The sequence below is a fragment of the Mustelus asterias genome, chromosome 27 (assembly GCF_964213995.1).
Source record: "Mustelus asterias chromosome 27, sMusAst1.hap1.1, whole genome shotgun sequence".
Lineage (NCBI taxonomy): Eukaryota > Metazoa > Chordata > Chondrichthyes > Carcharhiniformes > Triakidae > Mustelus > Mustelus asterias.
Genome location: NC_135827.1, coordinates 26,084,889 through 26,098,702, shown reverse-complemented (window position 1 = coordinate 26,098,702; position 13,814 = coordinate 26,084,889). Strand labels below are relative to the sequence as shown.

Here is a 13,814-nt window from a genome sequence, read left to right as displayed (position 1 = left end):
TTGTGAACAGAATTCCCACTCACCTGAAGAAGGGGCTTGCAGCTCCGAAAGCTTGTGGCTTTTGCTACCAAATAAACCTGTTGGACTTTAACCTGGTGTTGTTAAACTTCTTACTGCACTTCCCGCTGCCTCCGCAAAGCAGCCAGCATAATTAAGGACCCCACACAACTCGAACATTCTCTCTTCCACCACCTTCTGTCGGGAAAATTATACAAAAGTCTGATGTTACGTACCAACCGACTCAAGAACAGCTTCTTCCCTGCTGCCATCAGACTTTTGAATGGACTTACCTTGCATTAAGTTGATCTACATCCTAGCTATGACTGAAACACTACATTCTGCACTCTCTCGTTTCCTTCTCTATGAACGATATGCTTTGTCTGTATGGCGCACAAGAAATAATACTTTTCACTGTATGCTAATACATGTGACAATAAATCAAATCAAAGCCTGAGGTACCATTTGAGTTAATCACCACACATGTGCGAGTTGCTTGCAAAGAGCCCCAAATTATAGTAAAACAAGTGAAACAAATTTTAAAAATGTAATGCCAGCAGTTAATGGGGTTGAGAATCCATATTAGGATTTTACATAGTACCCGCATTCTCCTTAAAAGGTATTTCTGAAAGAGAGCTTCAAAATGTGGCAATCACGGAAAGTGATAGCCTTTTTCTGAGAATACAGTGGATAACTTGCTAAGTGTTTAAATATTTGAGTACTTTTAATATGAAAGAATAATGTTGGATGTAATTCATGTGTTCTAGGAAAGCTAAATAGATCACTTGACTCATGGCTTATGTTTAATTATAACATGCATTCCAGCTGAGAGAGGTAATAGAGTTAACATGACTATGGCTCTGAGCTGTATTACAAGTATAGAATAGAAGCAGTAGATGGCAGTAGAATATCATGGTTGCTGAGTAGGCCTTTTTCACTTCAAAGTTTAATTGTATTGTTATGAGATAGCAAATTTACGTTTTTAAACTGCCCCCATTAAGTTTTACTTAATGGTTACATTATGCCTCAAGAAAGCTGAATCAGAAAGGATTCCTGCTCCCGATCATATATCTATGTGACCTATACTTGTAGGAACAGAGCAAGCTCTTTTGAGGTTCCTCAGCGAATGAATGTTTTTATTTATTTTGTTTTTTATTTATTGGTGTCACAAGTAGACTTACATTAACATGGCAATGAAGTTACTGTGAAAATTCCCTAGTCACCACACTCTGACACCTGTTCTGGTTCACTGAGGGGGAATTTAGCATGGCTAATGCATCTTTCGGACCGTGGGAGGAAACCAGAGCACCCGGAGGAAACCCACGCAGCGACGAGGAGAACGTGCAAAAACACCACACAGACGGTGACACAAGCGGGGAATCGTACCCAAGTCCCTGCCGCTGAGAGAGAGCAGTGCTAACCACTGAGTCACTGTGCTGTCCATTTGTTGCCTACTGCCTAGGCTCACATGAACACTACTTGACTGAAGGTTTTCCAATATCTGTGGAACTGTACCTCAGCACAAGTCAGCACCTTCAAGAGAAGACAGGGGAGAATTAAAACTTTCTTAATAATTGTAGCTTGACTGCCATTGGCTCTGCAGACTAAAATGGTGTATAGTTATTTTAAACAATGTTCAATTTCCACTGTATTTAATAAAAAGTTAAATAATGTTATCTTAAAAGAGTAGATGTGAACCAGCTATGATTAGAAACTGCTGATTAGACCATATTAATTGCTGCTTCAAATTGACTAGTCCAATTTTGAGTTAGTTTGACATTTACACATATGGGATGTGCTTACTGTTTCTGTACCGGTAATTTATAGGCGTTTTAAAATCTAAAACAAATTAAATAGTTTATTATACCTTTACTTTCTAACTCCTTTGTCAAAGTTTTTCAAGCAGCAGGTTTCCATAGTACTAGACCCCATATTTGATTTAATCGATAAGTTGAGGGGCAACCTGATAGAAGTCTACAAGATTATGAGAGGCATAGACAGAGTGGATAGTCAGAAGCTTTTTTCCCCAGAGTGGAAGAGTCAGTTACTAGGGGGCATAGGGTTTAAGGTGCGAGGGCAAGGTTTAAAGGAGATGTACGAGGCAGGTTTTTTACACAGAGGGTGGCGGGTGCCTGGAACTCACTGCTGGGGGAGGTAGTGGAAGCGGATACGATAGTGACTTTGTCTTGACAAATACATGAATAGGATGGGAATGGAGGAATATGGTCCCCGGAAGGACAGGGGGTTTCAGTTAAGTCGGGCAGCATGGTCAATGTAGGCTTGGAGGGCCGAAGGGTGTGTTCCTGTGCTGTAATTTTCTTTGTTCTTTGATAATATTGATATTAAAAATTATTTTAAGTATTTTTGAAAAAATAAAGTTTAATGAGGCTTGCTTTTTATTACGTTTGAGTAACTACATATTAGTTGATTATGTGCTGCAAGTCCCTGTTACATGAATAGGATGATATGACAACAGTCCTTGGTACCGTTGGTGTTCTGGCAATAGCATGGCAAACGGTGTTATAAGAGAGGACCTAGAGTTATAGACCTCTGAATGTTATGGCAAGAAGTTTGAATATGTTGGATGTTGTTCAACAGTAGTATGCAGGAACCATAAACAAAAGGTCCAATTTTTATTGGAAATGGGACAGTATGTTAAGATTTCACGTGAATTGATCACTCATTATCACATCTCCCTCGAGTTCTTTGGATAAAAGCTTTCAGAGCTTGTTGATTGGGTTAGAGGATTGGATTACTGATTAAGTTTTCAATATGTTGCACAGATATAGGAACAATAATCGATGTTTACAGAAAGCAATCTCATGGCAGGGTTAATACAACTTCTGTTATCTGGATATTGCATTGTTTTGGCTTGCTTTGTGTAAGCATGTTTCGTCAGCTAATTCTGTTTATGGTCTTAAAATGTTCTTGATCTGTGATGACGTACTTATAAAAGGATTTACAATTGTATTAATTGCCTTGGTTTAATAAGATAGTTTTGTTTTTGAATAATATTGTATATAAAATTTGTGAAAGTTGTCATTCTGACTTGTAAAAGTGGAGTACAACATTCATACATTGACAAAGAAGATGGCCTTAACTCTCAAGTACCTTCAACAGTGGTTCATTATATGCTTTATGTCTCAGGTTTCAACTTTGTTTTTTATAAATTGGAATATATATCAATCTGTTTTTAATAGTACTCCAGGAACGTGTAGCACAGGAGAATGGAGAACAATGTCTTAATAACAGTGTGTCTAAGCTGCAAAGCTTCCGCCTGTTGATTCTATCTAATCATTTCCCATGCAACACAGTGGTTGCTAATGCACATTGCATTTCTTTCAGCTGAACTTCACTTCAAATTGCAATATGAATTCAGAGTAACATAAACAGACATAGAATGATTGGAGTGTTGATAATGAAGGTCTGATTTGCTTTGCAACTAAGAAGCCAGTTGTGGTGAGGTATATAGGATTTCTCATTTTCCTATTTCTCAGTGTTAATATGTTGAGTTTTGAGTAATGAGTCTCAAACAAATTTAACTGTTCTCAGAACCCTCTTTGCTTTCTAGTTTAAGTCATTCAGTTCTTAATTCTATACAATTGTTCGTGTGATCTTACAAAACAGCTCCCTCACATTTAACAGATTAAATATCTACAACTGTCTTCTTAGACTCCCTTGGGATCGGCGAAGAGTTGCTTCCACTGTGGTTCGGTGGGTTCTGAGATGATTGATGTGTCTAATGCACGATCCACAGGGCAGGTGGTGCTTGAAGGTCAGGTGGGGTGTTCGTAGATTTGTGTGCTCTCTGCCATGCCATGACTTCACCTCTGGGTGATTCTGAAGAAGTCTGTTGATTTGTTCGGTGCCTTTTGCGAACAAACCACCTCCTTTTGAGTCAGTCACATGAGTTGGCGGGGATGTTTTATGTCTTCAGGGATGCTTTGAGCATGTCCCTAAAGTGTTTCTGCTCCCCTCCTTGGTGTCTGCTGCTACAATTGGGTTTTGAGTAGAACAGTTGCTTCGGGAATCTGGTCAAGCATATAAATGACATGTCCTTCCCAGTGGAGCTGGTTTTAAGTGATTGGTGCCTTGATTAGAGCATGTTGACCTGGGAGTGAAGGCTGCTGATGAACCACCTTTCATGTCACAGGATTTGCAGGATCTTTCAAAGGCACTGCTGATGGTACTTCTCCAGTGTCTTTTAATGGCTTCTGTAGGTTGTCCAAAGCAGAAGAGAGTGCAGGGATCACTGCTGGCCAGTAAACTATGACCTCTTAGCTTTGGGATTCTGGTCCTCAAGTTTTCTTCCCAGAGGCTGAGCTGGCACACTGGGGGCAATGATAAATTTCATCTTTTAAGTCGGACTTCATCAAGAGGAGGCTGCCACAACACAGAGAATGATGTGGACATGCAGTGTTGGACTGGGGTGGGCACAGTAAGAAGTCTCACAACACCAGGTTAAAGTCCAACAGGTTTATTTGGTGTCTCAAGCTTTCGAAGCGCTGCTGCTTCATCAGGTGGGTGGAGAGTTGGGTTCATAAACATGGCATATATAGACAAAGGCACAATTGCAAGATAATGGTTGGAATGCGAGTCTTAATAGGTAATCAAATCTTTACAGACAATGCGAGTGGAGAGAGGGATAATCACAGGTGAAAGGGGTGTGAATTGTCTCAAGCCAGGACGGTTAGTAGGATTTTGCAAGCCCAGGCCAAATGGTGGGAGTTATACGCAGTGTGACATGAACCCAAGGTCCCGGTTGAGGCCGTCCTCATACACGTGGAACTTGGCTATCAGTTTCTGATCGGCAGTTTTGTGTTGTCATGTGTCTTGAAGGCCACCTTGGAGAACGCTTACCCGAACCTCGGAGGCTGAATGCCCTTGACTGCTGAAATGCTCTCAACAGGAAGGGAACACTCCTGCCTGGGGATTGTCGCGCGGTGTCTGTTCATCCATTGTCATAGCGTCTGCATGGTCTCGCCGGTGTACCACGCCTCAGGACATCCTTTCCTGCTATATAGAGAATGACCTACATTTTCCAAGATCTCACCGTTGATCTTAATCAAGAACAAATGGGGAGTAGAAAGAGAGTGGATGATCCAACATTTCGCAAACACCAGTGACATGCATAGTTTCCTCGGTGCTGTCAAGATGATCTATGGCCCAAGTACTCAAAGGCCCATCCTGCTGGGAGCAAAACATGGAGGAAAGCTCACTGAGACATGGAGACATTCAATGTTCATTGGGGAGAACATTTTGAAGAACCTTTCAACTGAGACCCTGTCTTCAGCTTGAACATCCAAAATAATATTCCTCAATACCCCACCCGGCTCAATCTCAGCGCTGCCACGGGGTCTACCCTGGGCCTGTGTGAAGTTGAAAAAGCCATTCAGCAGCAGAATGATAACAAGGCCTCTGGAGCAAATGGAATTCCTGCTGAAATTCTGAAACAAAACAGAGGTACACTTCTGGTACGACAGCACAACTCATTTCCCACATCTCATAATGTAATGCTGATCTCAGGAATGCTATAATTGTGACCATATTCCAGAAGGGTCTCCAGTTGTGATAACTACAAAGAAATCTTCCTGCTGTCTGTCACAGGCAAGATCATTGCAAGGATCCTCTTCAATTACCTTCTCCCAGTGATTGAAGAGCTCCATCCAATGTGGTTTTCATCCGTTGAGAAGCACCACAGACATGATCTTCATTGAGCAGCAACTTCAAGAAAAATGTGAGTAACAGCATCTACCAATGAACATGGCCTTTTTTGATCTCAGGAAAGCCTTTGATTCTGCTATGTGCGAAGCCCTACAGCATATCCTCCGCAAGCTTGGCTTCCCTCAGAAGTTGTTCACCATTATCCTCTTCCAACTCCACGATGAGATGCAAACCGTGATCCTCACCAACTGAACCACCGGAGACCCTATCTCGGTATGGACTGGGGTCAAACAAGGTTGTGTCATTGAATCAACTCTCTTTTCCATTTTCCTCTGCTATGCTGCATCGCACCTCCAGCAAATTACTCACAGGTGTGGGGATAATCTACAGAACAGACAGGAAGCTGTTCAACCTGCACCATTTCCCAGCCCAAAACCAAAATCATGCCCAACTCAGTCACTGAGCTTCAGTGTAATTTTGTGTGCATCCGCTCAAGAACTGAGCTCCAGGCCATTGTCGAATCCATCCCCAAAACATGAGAAAATGGGCCTTTCAATAAAGACTCAGAAAATTAAAGTTCTCTTCCAACCAGATCCCACAAGCACATGACCCACCCCCGATCGATTAAGAATGGGCTGTACTGCACTCAGAAACAGGCAAATTCATACTCAATGCAAGTGTTTGGGGTGGCACAGTGGTTAGCATTGCTGCCTCACAGCGCCAGGGATCTGGGTTCGATTCCCAGCTTGGGTCACTGTCTGTGTGGAGTTTGCACATTCTCTCTGTGTCTGCGTGGGTTTCCTCCGGGTGCTCGGTTTCCTCCCACAGTCTAAAGATGTGCGGGTTAGGTGGATTGGCCATGCTAAATTGCTCCTTAATGTCAGGGGGACTAGCTAGGGTGACTGTATGGGGGTTATGGAGAGAGGGCCTGGGTGGGATTGTGATTGGTGCAGACTCGATGTGTCGAAAAGCCTCCTTCTACACTGTAGGGTTCTATGATTCTAAGTGAACTGCTACTTTGTCAGGCTTGAAATTTCCACAACATAGAAGTAGATGCAAATGTTAAACTATCGAATATATCTGAGATATTTTTGTTGTATGTGAAAATTTGATTGAAATGTGTAATGTTTTTCTCATTGTCTGCCAGTGAAAATATTTAGAGGTGCTTTATTGGATTGCTTAAACATTCTATATTATAATAAAATTCTTCCACTTCGATTGGGTTTCTTAAGCATTCCAGCAGTATCTCTGTATTATGTCATGTAACATGAGCTGTGTAGTGTTATATATTTGTCCCTTTTGGCTCACCATAGAGCCCTACTGTAGTAATGTATGCAAGGAAGTGATGCAGTGCGATGTAGAGTGGGAAACCGAAACAGCAGGTATCAGAGAAGCACCACAATAACGTTTTGTTCATTTATCATGTGTTCCTGCGTGTCATTCTCCAAATACACTGCAAAACTGGCAACGAGGATAGTGGACATGCGCTTGCTAAACCACTCAGCGGAAGAACTTTAAGCAATGAAAAGTCTGAAAATGGGAAACTTCTCTCATGTGACAGCATTGCTGTCCACGGGGAAAATCAGTTGACTTGTGTGTAAAAGATACTCTGAAAACAGATTTCAGAGCTGGTTGACAGACTGAAGTTCAAATGAATGCCTTGTGTAAATAAAGAAAACTGATGTTGCTTCTGGAAATGTGGTTGCAAAATACGCATATGAGAAACCTGCATGAGTGAAAATGGCAGGAGCTTTTGGCAGCATTGGAGCTTTTGATGAGAATGTGGAACAGTGAAGTGCTTAGACTGGGCGTTTTGACTATTCGGCGCTGGTGAACAAAATAGATGAAGACATTATGGTGCCCGCTTTCCTGAGCATGATGGGTGGTAAAACTTTTAATCTCCTCCACTAAATGTACAAGCAAATTGTGGAAACTTTGCAAGCACATTTTTCGTCTAAGCCCCTGGTGTTTACAGAGCACTTTAGATTACATCAAAGAAACCAAAAGGAAGGGGAGCCAATCACACAGGTTTGTTGCAGTGCTGAAGAGACTTGCAGAATGTGGTGAATTTGGAAACGTGCATAATGAGACCATTCATGACCGACTTGTTTGTGGTCAATGCAACGAAACAGCAGAAAAACATCTGTTAACTGAGTAATTAATCTCACTCATTGCCATTGAAAGTCATTGAAATTACTGTTTCTATGGAACTGGCTGCAAAGGAAATTGTGTTCATCCACTCGGGTGCACAAAATATCAGCTGAACTGGCACCCAAAGCTGCCAGGGCTCGCACATGTTACTGGTGTGCAAAGCCAGGGCATCCTGCTACTGAACGCTGGTGTAAAGACATGGAATGTCGAAGTTATGGAAACAAAGTGCACACAGTGCGCTCCTGCAAGGACAAAAAGCAAACTATAAATAAAAATAAAAACCCAGAACAAATCAAGACAACATTGGAACAAAAGAAGAAACGCCCATGCTGTATAACAGGGTCGAAAAGAGAGAAGTGACATAAAGTCAGAGGAGCTATCACTACATTTGCTAACCATCACTGATACTGTATACAGATACTGGGTCACTCCACTGCTGGAAGGACAGCCAGTAAAGATGGAAGTTGTCACTGGGGCAGCAGTCTCACTTGTGCCAGAGACTATCTACAATGAGACACTCAAACATTTTCCCTTAAAGCAATCAAGGATAATGCTGAAGACATACACAGGAGGAGTGGTTCCCTTGAAGGGCTACATTGAAGTGGCTGTGCAATTCAATGGACAAACGGCAGAGTTGCCTCTGCACATAGTGAGGGGAAACTGTCCAACATTGATGGGTCATGCATGGTTGGAGAAAATTCGACTGAACTGGGCTAAAGCCCATATGATGGCCAATGGAATCAGGCCTCATGAAAAGTTTTAAATGCACTTTTTTTCGAAGGAGAATTAGGGAGCATGAAGGATATTACAGTAAAACTGAAAATAAAAGAAGGAAGCCAAGCAAAATGGCCTGTACCAGGTGCTAGTAGGCCAAAGGTGGAGACTGACTTGGAGCAACTTGTGAAGACAGGAGTTTTGGAACCTGTCAGCATCAGTGAATGGGCCACACCTATTGTTCCAGTTATCAAGAAATATGGCTATGTGGGGATTTGTGGGGGCTTTAAGGTGACCACAAATACAGTGTTATGTGCTGAACAGTACCCATTATCTCACATTGAGGAAAGCTCCTACAAGAAAATGGCACACACATATTGCATCCACGTAATTCAGGCGCCGGGGTGTGGCGACTAGGGGATTTTCACAGTAACTTCATTGCAGTGTTAATGTAAGCACTGACACTAATAAATAAACTTAAACTTTAAAACGTCCTATCACCCTACTAGTAATGGATTAGCAGACCGCTTTGTCCAAACTATGAAACATGCTTTGAAAACAACCAAAGAACAAGATAAAAAGCAAAATACTGCGGATGCTGGAATCTGAAACAAAAATAGAAAATGCTGGAAACTCTCAGCAGGTCTGACAGCATCTGTGGAGAGAGAATAGAGCCAATGTTTTGAGTCTGGATGACCCTTTGTCAGAGCTGAAAAGAACAAGATTCGCTTATCCAAAGCCTCAACAAATTCTTACTGGTCCATTCGAACTTCACACCTGCCATGACCTAGACCTCTGCTGCATTGCTCATGATGCATTCTGCATTCAATCTTCTGAAACCTCTAAAAAGCAAGGAGATCATGCGACAAGAGAAACAAGAACAAATGAAACGGTGTGAAAGCAAGGCAAAGCACTGAGTTTTCAATCAGGAACAAGGAGTATTGGCTCAGAATTACTCCATAGGGGAGAAATGGGTTCCTGCCACAGTCCTTGCGCAAACTGGGCTGTCTCTTACACTGTCCAGACCTTAAATGACCTTATCTCGAGGAGACATGCAGATCAGTTACTGGCTAGAAAAGCATCCTCTAAAACTGGAGCCTGTTGAGAAATCAGGTTCAGCTTTACCAAGTCAGGATGCATCTGTGACCCTCTACACCACCAAACACCATTGAGGAAGTCAACACCTCACTCTCTGTTCAGGTGCCTCCAATTCCCATATCAACGCCAGTTAAACTGACCACCGCTGACATCAGTGTGAAGGTGAAAACACCAATGTGGTTCGCTGTCAATCATTTTGAGATAGATGACCTCCAAAATGCTGAATTTATAGTAGTCACGAACCTATTAACTATTGTTCATGTTGAACTTGTTTTGGGGATGTTCAAATTAAGGGGGGGAGAAAATGTTGTATGTTTGTCCCTTTTGGCTCACCATAGAACCCCACTGTAATAATATATGCAAAGAAGCGATGCAATGTGACGTAGAGCAGGAAACAGAAGCAGCAGGTGTGAGAGAGAGCACACCACAATAAAGTTACGTTTGTTTATTGAGTGTTCCTGAGTGCTGTACTCTAAATACACAATATGTCACGTTTCAGGAGAGGATGATCTAGTTATTGGCCCCAAAGGGTGAGTAAGAAGACAGTGTTGGACAACTGAGATTTATTTCCTCTCTCCCAAGAAACATCTGAAGTAAAACCACAATTTTAGCTGGATCCCTGTCAATTTTTTTTCAGATGATTCTTGAACAGTTAAGATCTCTTCAGGCCAATATCTTTTATTCAGCGATGTACTTAATTTATTGTGCTCTTCTGATTTCAGCTTTTTCCTTGCAAGAACATCAGATTGCTGCAGTTTATCATGAACTGAAGCCATGTTTTCACAGATAGGAACGATTTATCTTCTTCACTTATGTTTTTCCCTTCTGGAATTCTGGCAGTAAAACCCATAAAGAATAATAAAGTTGCTGCCAGTTGTTACTACTGTTGGTATGCTATTATTCAAGGATGTCAACAATGATCCTGTGAGCCATTGTTGCATTCTAAACTGTGACAAAGCTACTTGTGCAAATGAAGAGGGTAAACATTACTGTTAAAACCAGTTGAATTTGCACGTAGACACTTACTAAAAGTAGTGCTGTTACAATGGAAGAATTTATTCAGTTTTGGATCCTTTCTGGATGTATCACAGCTTGGTATAGCTCCTGCTCTGTCCAAGACCGCAAGAAACTACAAAGAGTTGGGAACGTTGTCCAGTCCATCACGCAAACCAGCCACCCATCCATTGACTCTGTCTACACTTCCCACTACCTTGAAAAAGCAGCCAGCTTCATCAAGGACCCTATGCTCCCTGGACGTACTCTCTTCCACCTTCTTCCATTGGGGAAAAAGATACAAAAGTCTGAGGTCACATACCAACCAACTCAAGAGCAGCTTCTTCCCTGCTGCCATCAGACTTTTGAATGGAGCTACCTCATATTAAGTTGAACTTTTTCTACACCCTAGCTATGACTGTAACATTACATTCTGCACCCTCTCCTTTCCTTCTCTATGAACAGTATGTTTTGTCTGTATAGGGCACAATAAACAAATACTTTTCACTGTATACTAATACATGTGGCAATAAATCAAATCAAATCAGGTTTTATTTTAATGTTGTGCACGCTGCTACCATATTCTGAGTTATGCTTCACTTCAGCCCTGATGAGGTGTTTTCCCCCCCATTGCACTATTCAAAGTCAGGTTCACTAGTTGTATTTTTTCTGTTTATTAAGGCCATTGATCTTAATACATTAGGTTTCAGATGGAGGTTGGTTGGTCTGATTAGTGTTGTGCATTTCTCTGTCTATTAGTAATGCACTTTCAAAATTGAGATTAAACCTAATTAACTGAGTGTGACACATGGAAAGCAAGTCCTCTCACTTGTCAGACATGAACATTTCAGTGCTCTAGCTCTGAACATTGGCGTTCAGTTAACCAACAGTGAAATCCAATTTATAATACTTAACCTGGCTTGAGTGGTGGTGTTGGCGCTCAAACCTGTAACTATAGGAGCATAAAGTAAGCGTACAGACAACTGACGCTTAAATCTGTGACTAGAGGAATGTGAGGTAAGCAATCAAGCTATCAAACTGTCTCGTCCTTCTCTATGTTCTGATGACAAGTTTCCAATTGACTCTTGCGTAAAAGTAGTGGCAACCAAAAGGAACATAAGCACACATGGAAGTGACCTATTCCCTCAGTTAATTTGGTCTAACTGCAGTGGCTGTGTAATGGTACAGTGAAACCATTGTTAGAGAGTCATGGTGTAGGATGACCACTTCTGGATGTGGGAGATAGGAGGCTCATTGATCCAGGTTAACAGTTACTCATTTTTGTAATCTGAGAACAACAGTTGGACGCAATCCTTCTAATATCCAATGAACTTGTAGTAGTACCTTGTTTTCAAAGAGTTTCTCCCTCCTGTTTCTGTTACATCTACTGTTTTCCATGGGTTATGTACTTCCTATTTTCTGTTGTATGCAGGCTAGATGGGTATTTTCTGTGTCCTCTTGTTTTTTAACTTTTTTCATTTCTAATTATATTTTGGCAAGCAAAATGATTGCTTTTAATCAGTAGAAGCTTTGATCCTTTGACCCATGTTACAGAAAGATCAACTGAATCACTTCCTAATAAGTTTGTAAAGTCAAAAATTCCAAATGCCAAAAGGAACATTAGCAAGATGGTAACAATTAGAAAAAAAAGATAGTTTTTCTATGCTTGCCAAGGTATGACAGATAAACACACAGTAGAATAGAATTGTGATCTTATCCGTCTATAACACAGACCTTGGGGTCAATGATAGTATAATCTATAGTAGGATAACTCTTGTTCAGCTAGCTACACTATGTTAATCAGAATAATACCAGGGATTAAAGAGTTAAATTGTAAGGACAGGTTTCATGAAGTTGTATTCCATTGAGATTGGAAGGTGAGGGATGATCTACTTGAAGTGGTTAAAGTGATAAAGGGATGAAGAGAAACAATTTCCCCTGTTGGGTGAATCCAGAGCAATATGGGTATAATAAAATTAGAATTGGGTCATTTGGCTGTGAAATTTGAAAGGGCTTTTTGCACAAAAGTTAGAAATTCTCTCCTCTATAAGGCGGTGCATGCTGGGTCCATTAAATTCTGTAAGACTGAGGTTGATAGATTTATGATTTCACTTAATTTTTCTTCCCACACCTGATGGTGCACTATGGCAGACTTTTGTCTGTTTCCATAACTACTAATTCCCAGAACAGGTCGCTAGTCTGTCGCCAGGGGCTTACAAGTTGAGGGGCACCACTCCACATCCAAGTGTAAGTGACAAAGAATCTCTCCCGCTCTTACCGCCAGCCGTTGGCATGTTTGGAAGGATTTGCAGGTTGACACTTAACCTGTTTGACCGCATTATGAATGCACCTTCCTTGGTCATCAAGTCCTGGGGTGGGACTCGAACCCAGAGCTTCTGGCTCAGAGGCAATGATGCTATTCATTGCATCACAAGACCTAGATTTTTGATGGATAAGGATATCGAGGAATATGGAGCAAAGGTGGGTAAATGGAGTTGAGGTAGAGATCAACCATGATCTTACTGAATGGTCTACTCATATTCCAATGAATATAGTAGTATAGTTGATTTCCTATAGACTTTCAACCATGTTTTGTCAACATAGTGTACTTGAGAGTGTGTTTTGCAGTTTCATAGTTTAACCAGTGCATTAAACAGCTGAGAAATATACTGTGGAAGGTAAATTATTAAAATAAGTTAATTAGGAAGTGGATGTAGGAAAGGGTAGGAGACAGCTACACTAGTGGAACCTTTGTTCTCTGGCATGACAACCTCAATTTTACTGCAGTTATTAATTCCACAACTAAAGTTCACTGCTCCAATTTGACCCAAAGGGTGCATGTTCGGGCATGATGAAATCCCATATACCATTAAGTTTAAGGTTGTAAAGAACGATCGAGAAGGTTTAAATCATTGGTAGCTGTATGTTTCACACTTGTGAATGAAACACTTTTAAGTCTCAGAAAAGGTCTTTATTGTACATTAATTGTGCTTACTTGTCTAGGGGTGACAGACATTAATTGGGGATTCATTTGTGCCATGATAGATAGGAACAGATGAAAACCAGTTAGGTTAGGAGGTGCATGTTCACAATATCTGTAACTAAAAGCTTATTAAAGTTTGCAGAGATTGGCTTCAGTTGAATCCTTCATCGTTAGGCTTTCAAAATAACAGATAACAAAGCTTCCTAAAATTATA

At 41.1% G+C, this 13,814-nt stretch overlaps 1 protein-coding gene across 3 annotated transcripts in view; it reads left to right on the top strand.

The window, feature by feature from the left end:
• Nucleotides 1-13,814, top strand: part of snx19b (sorting nexin 19b) — a 167,184-nt gene that overhangs the window by 103,565 nt on the left and 49,805 nt on the right. The window contains exon 9 of one of the 3 annotated variants that reach the window (XM_078198904.1): nucleotides 1,173-1,299. The exons of the other annotated variants lie outside the window; for them this stretch is intronic. Coding sequence (XP_078055030.1) covers nucleotides 1,173-1,194 — 22 coding nt within the window. The 3' untranslated portion in view covers nucleotides 1,195-1,299. Of the gene's footprint in view, nucleotides 1-1,172; nucleotides 1,300-13,814 lie in introns of those variants that run through there. 3 annotated transcript variants of the gene reach the window in all.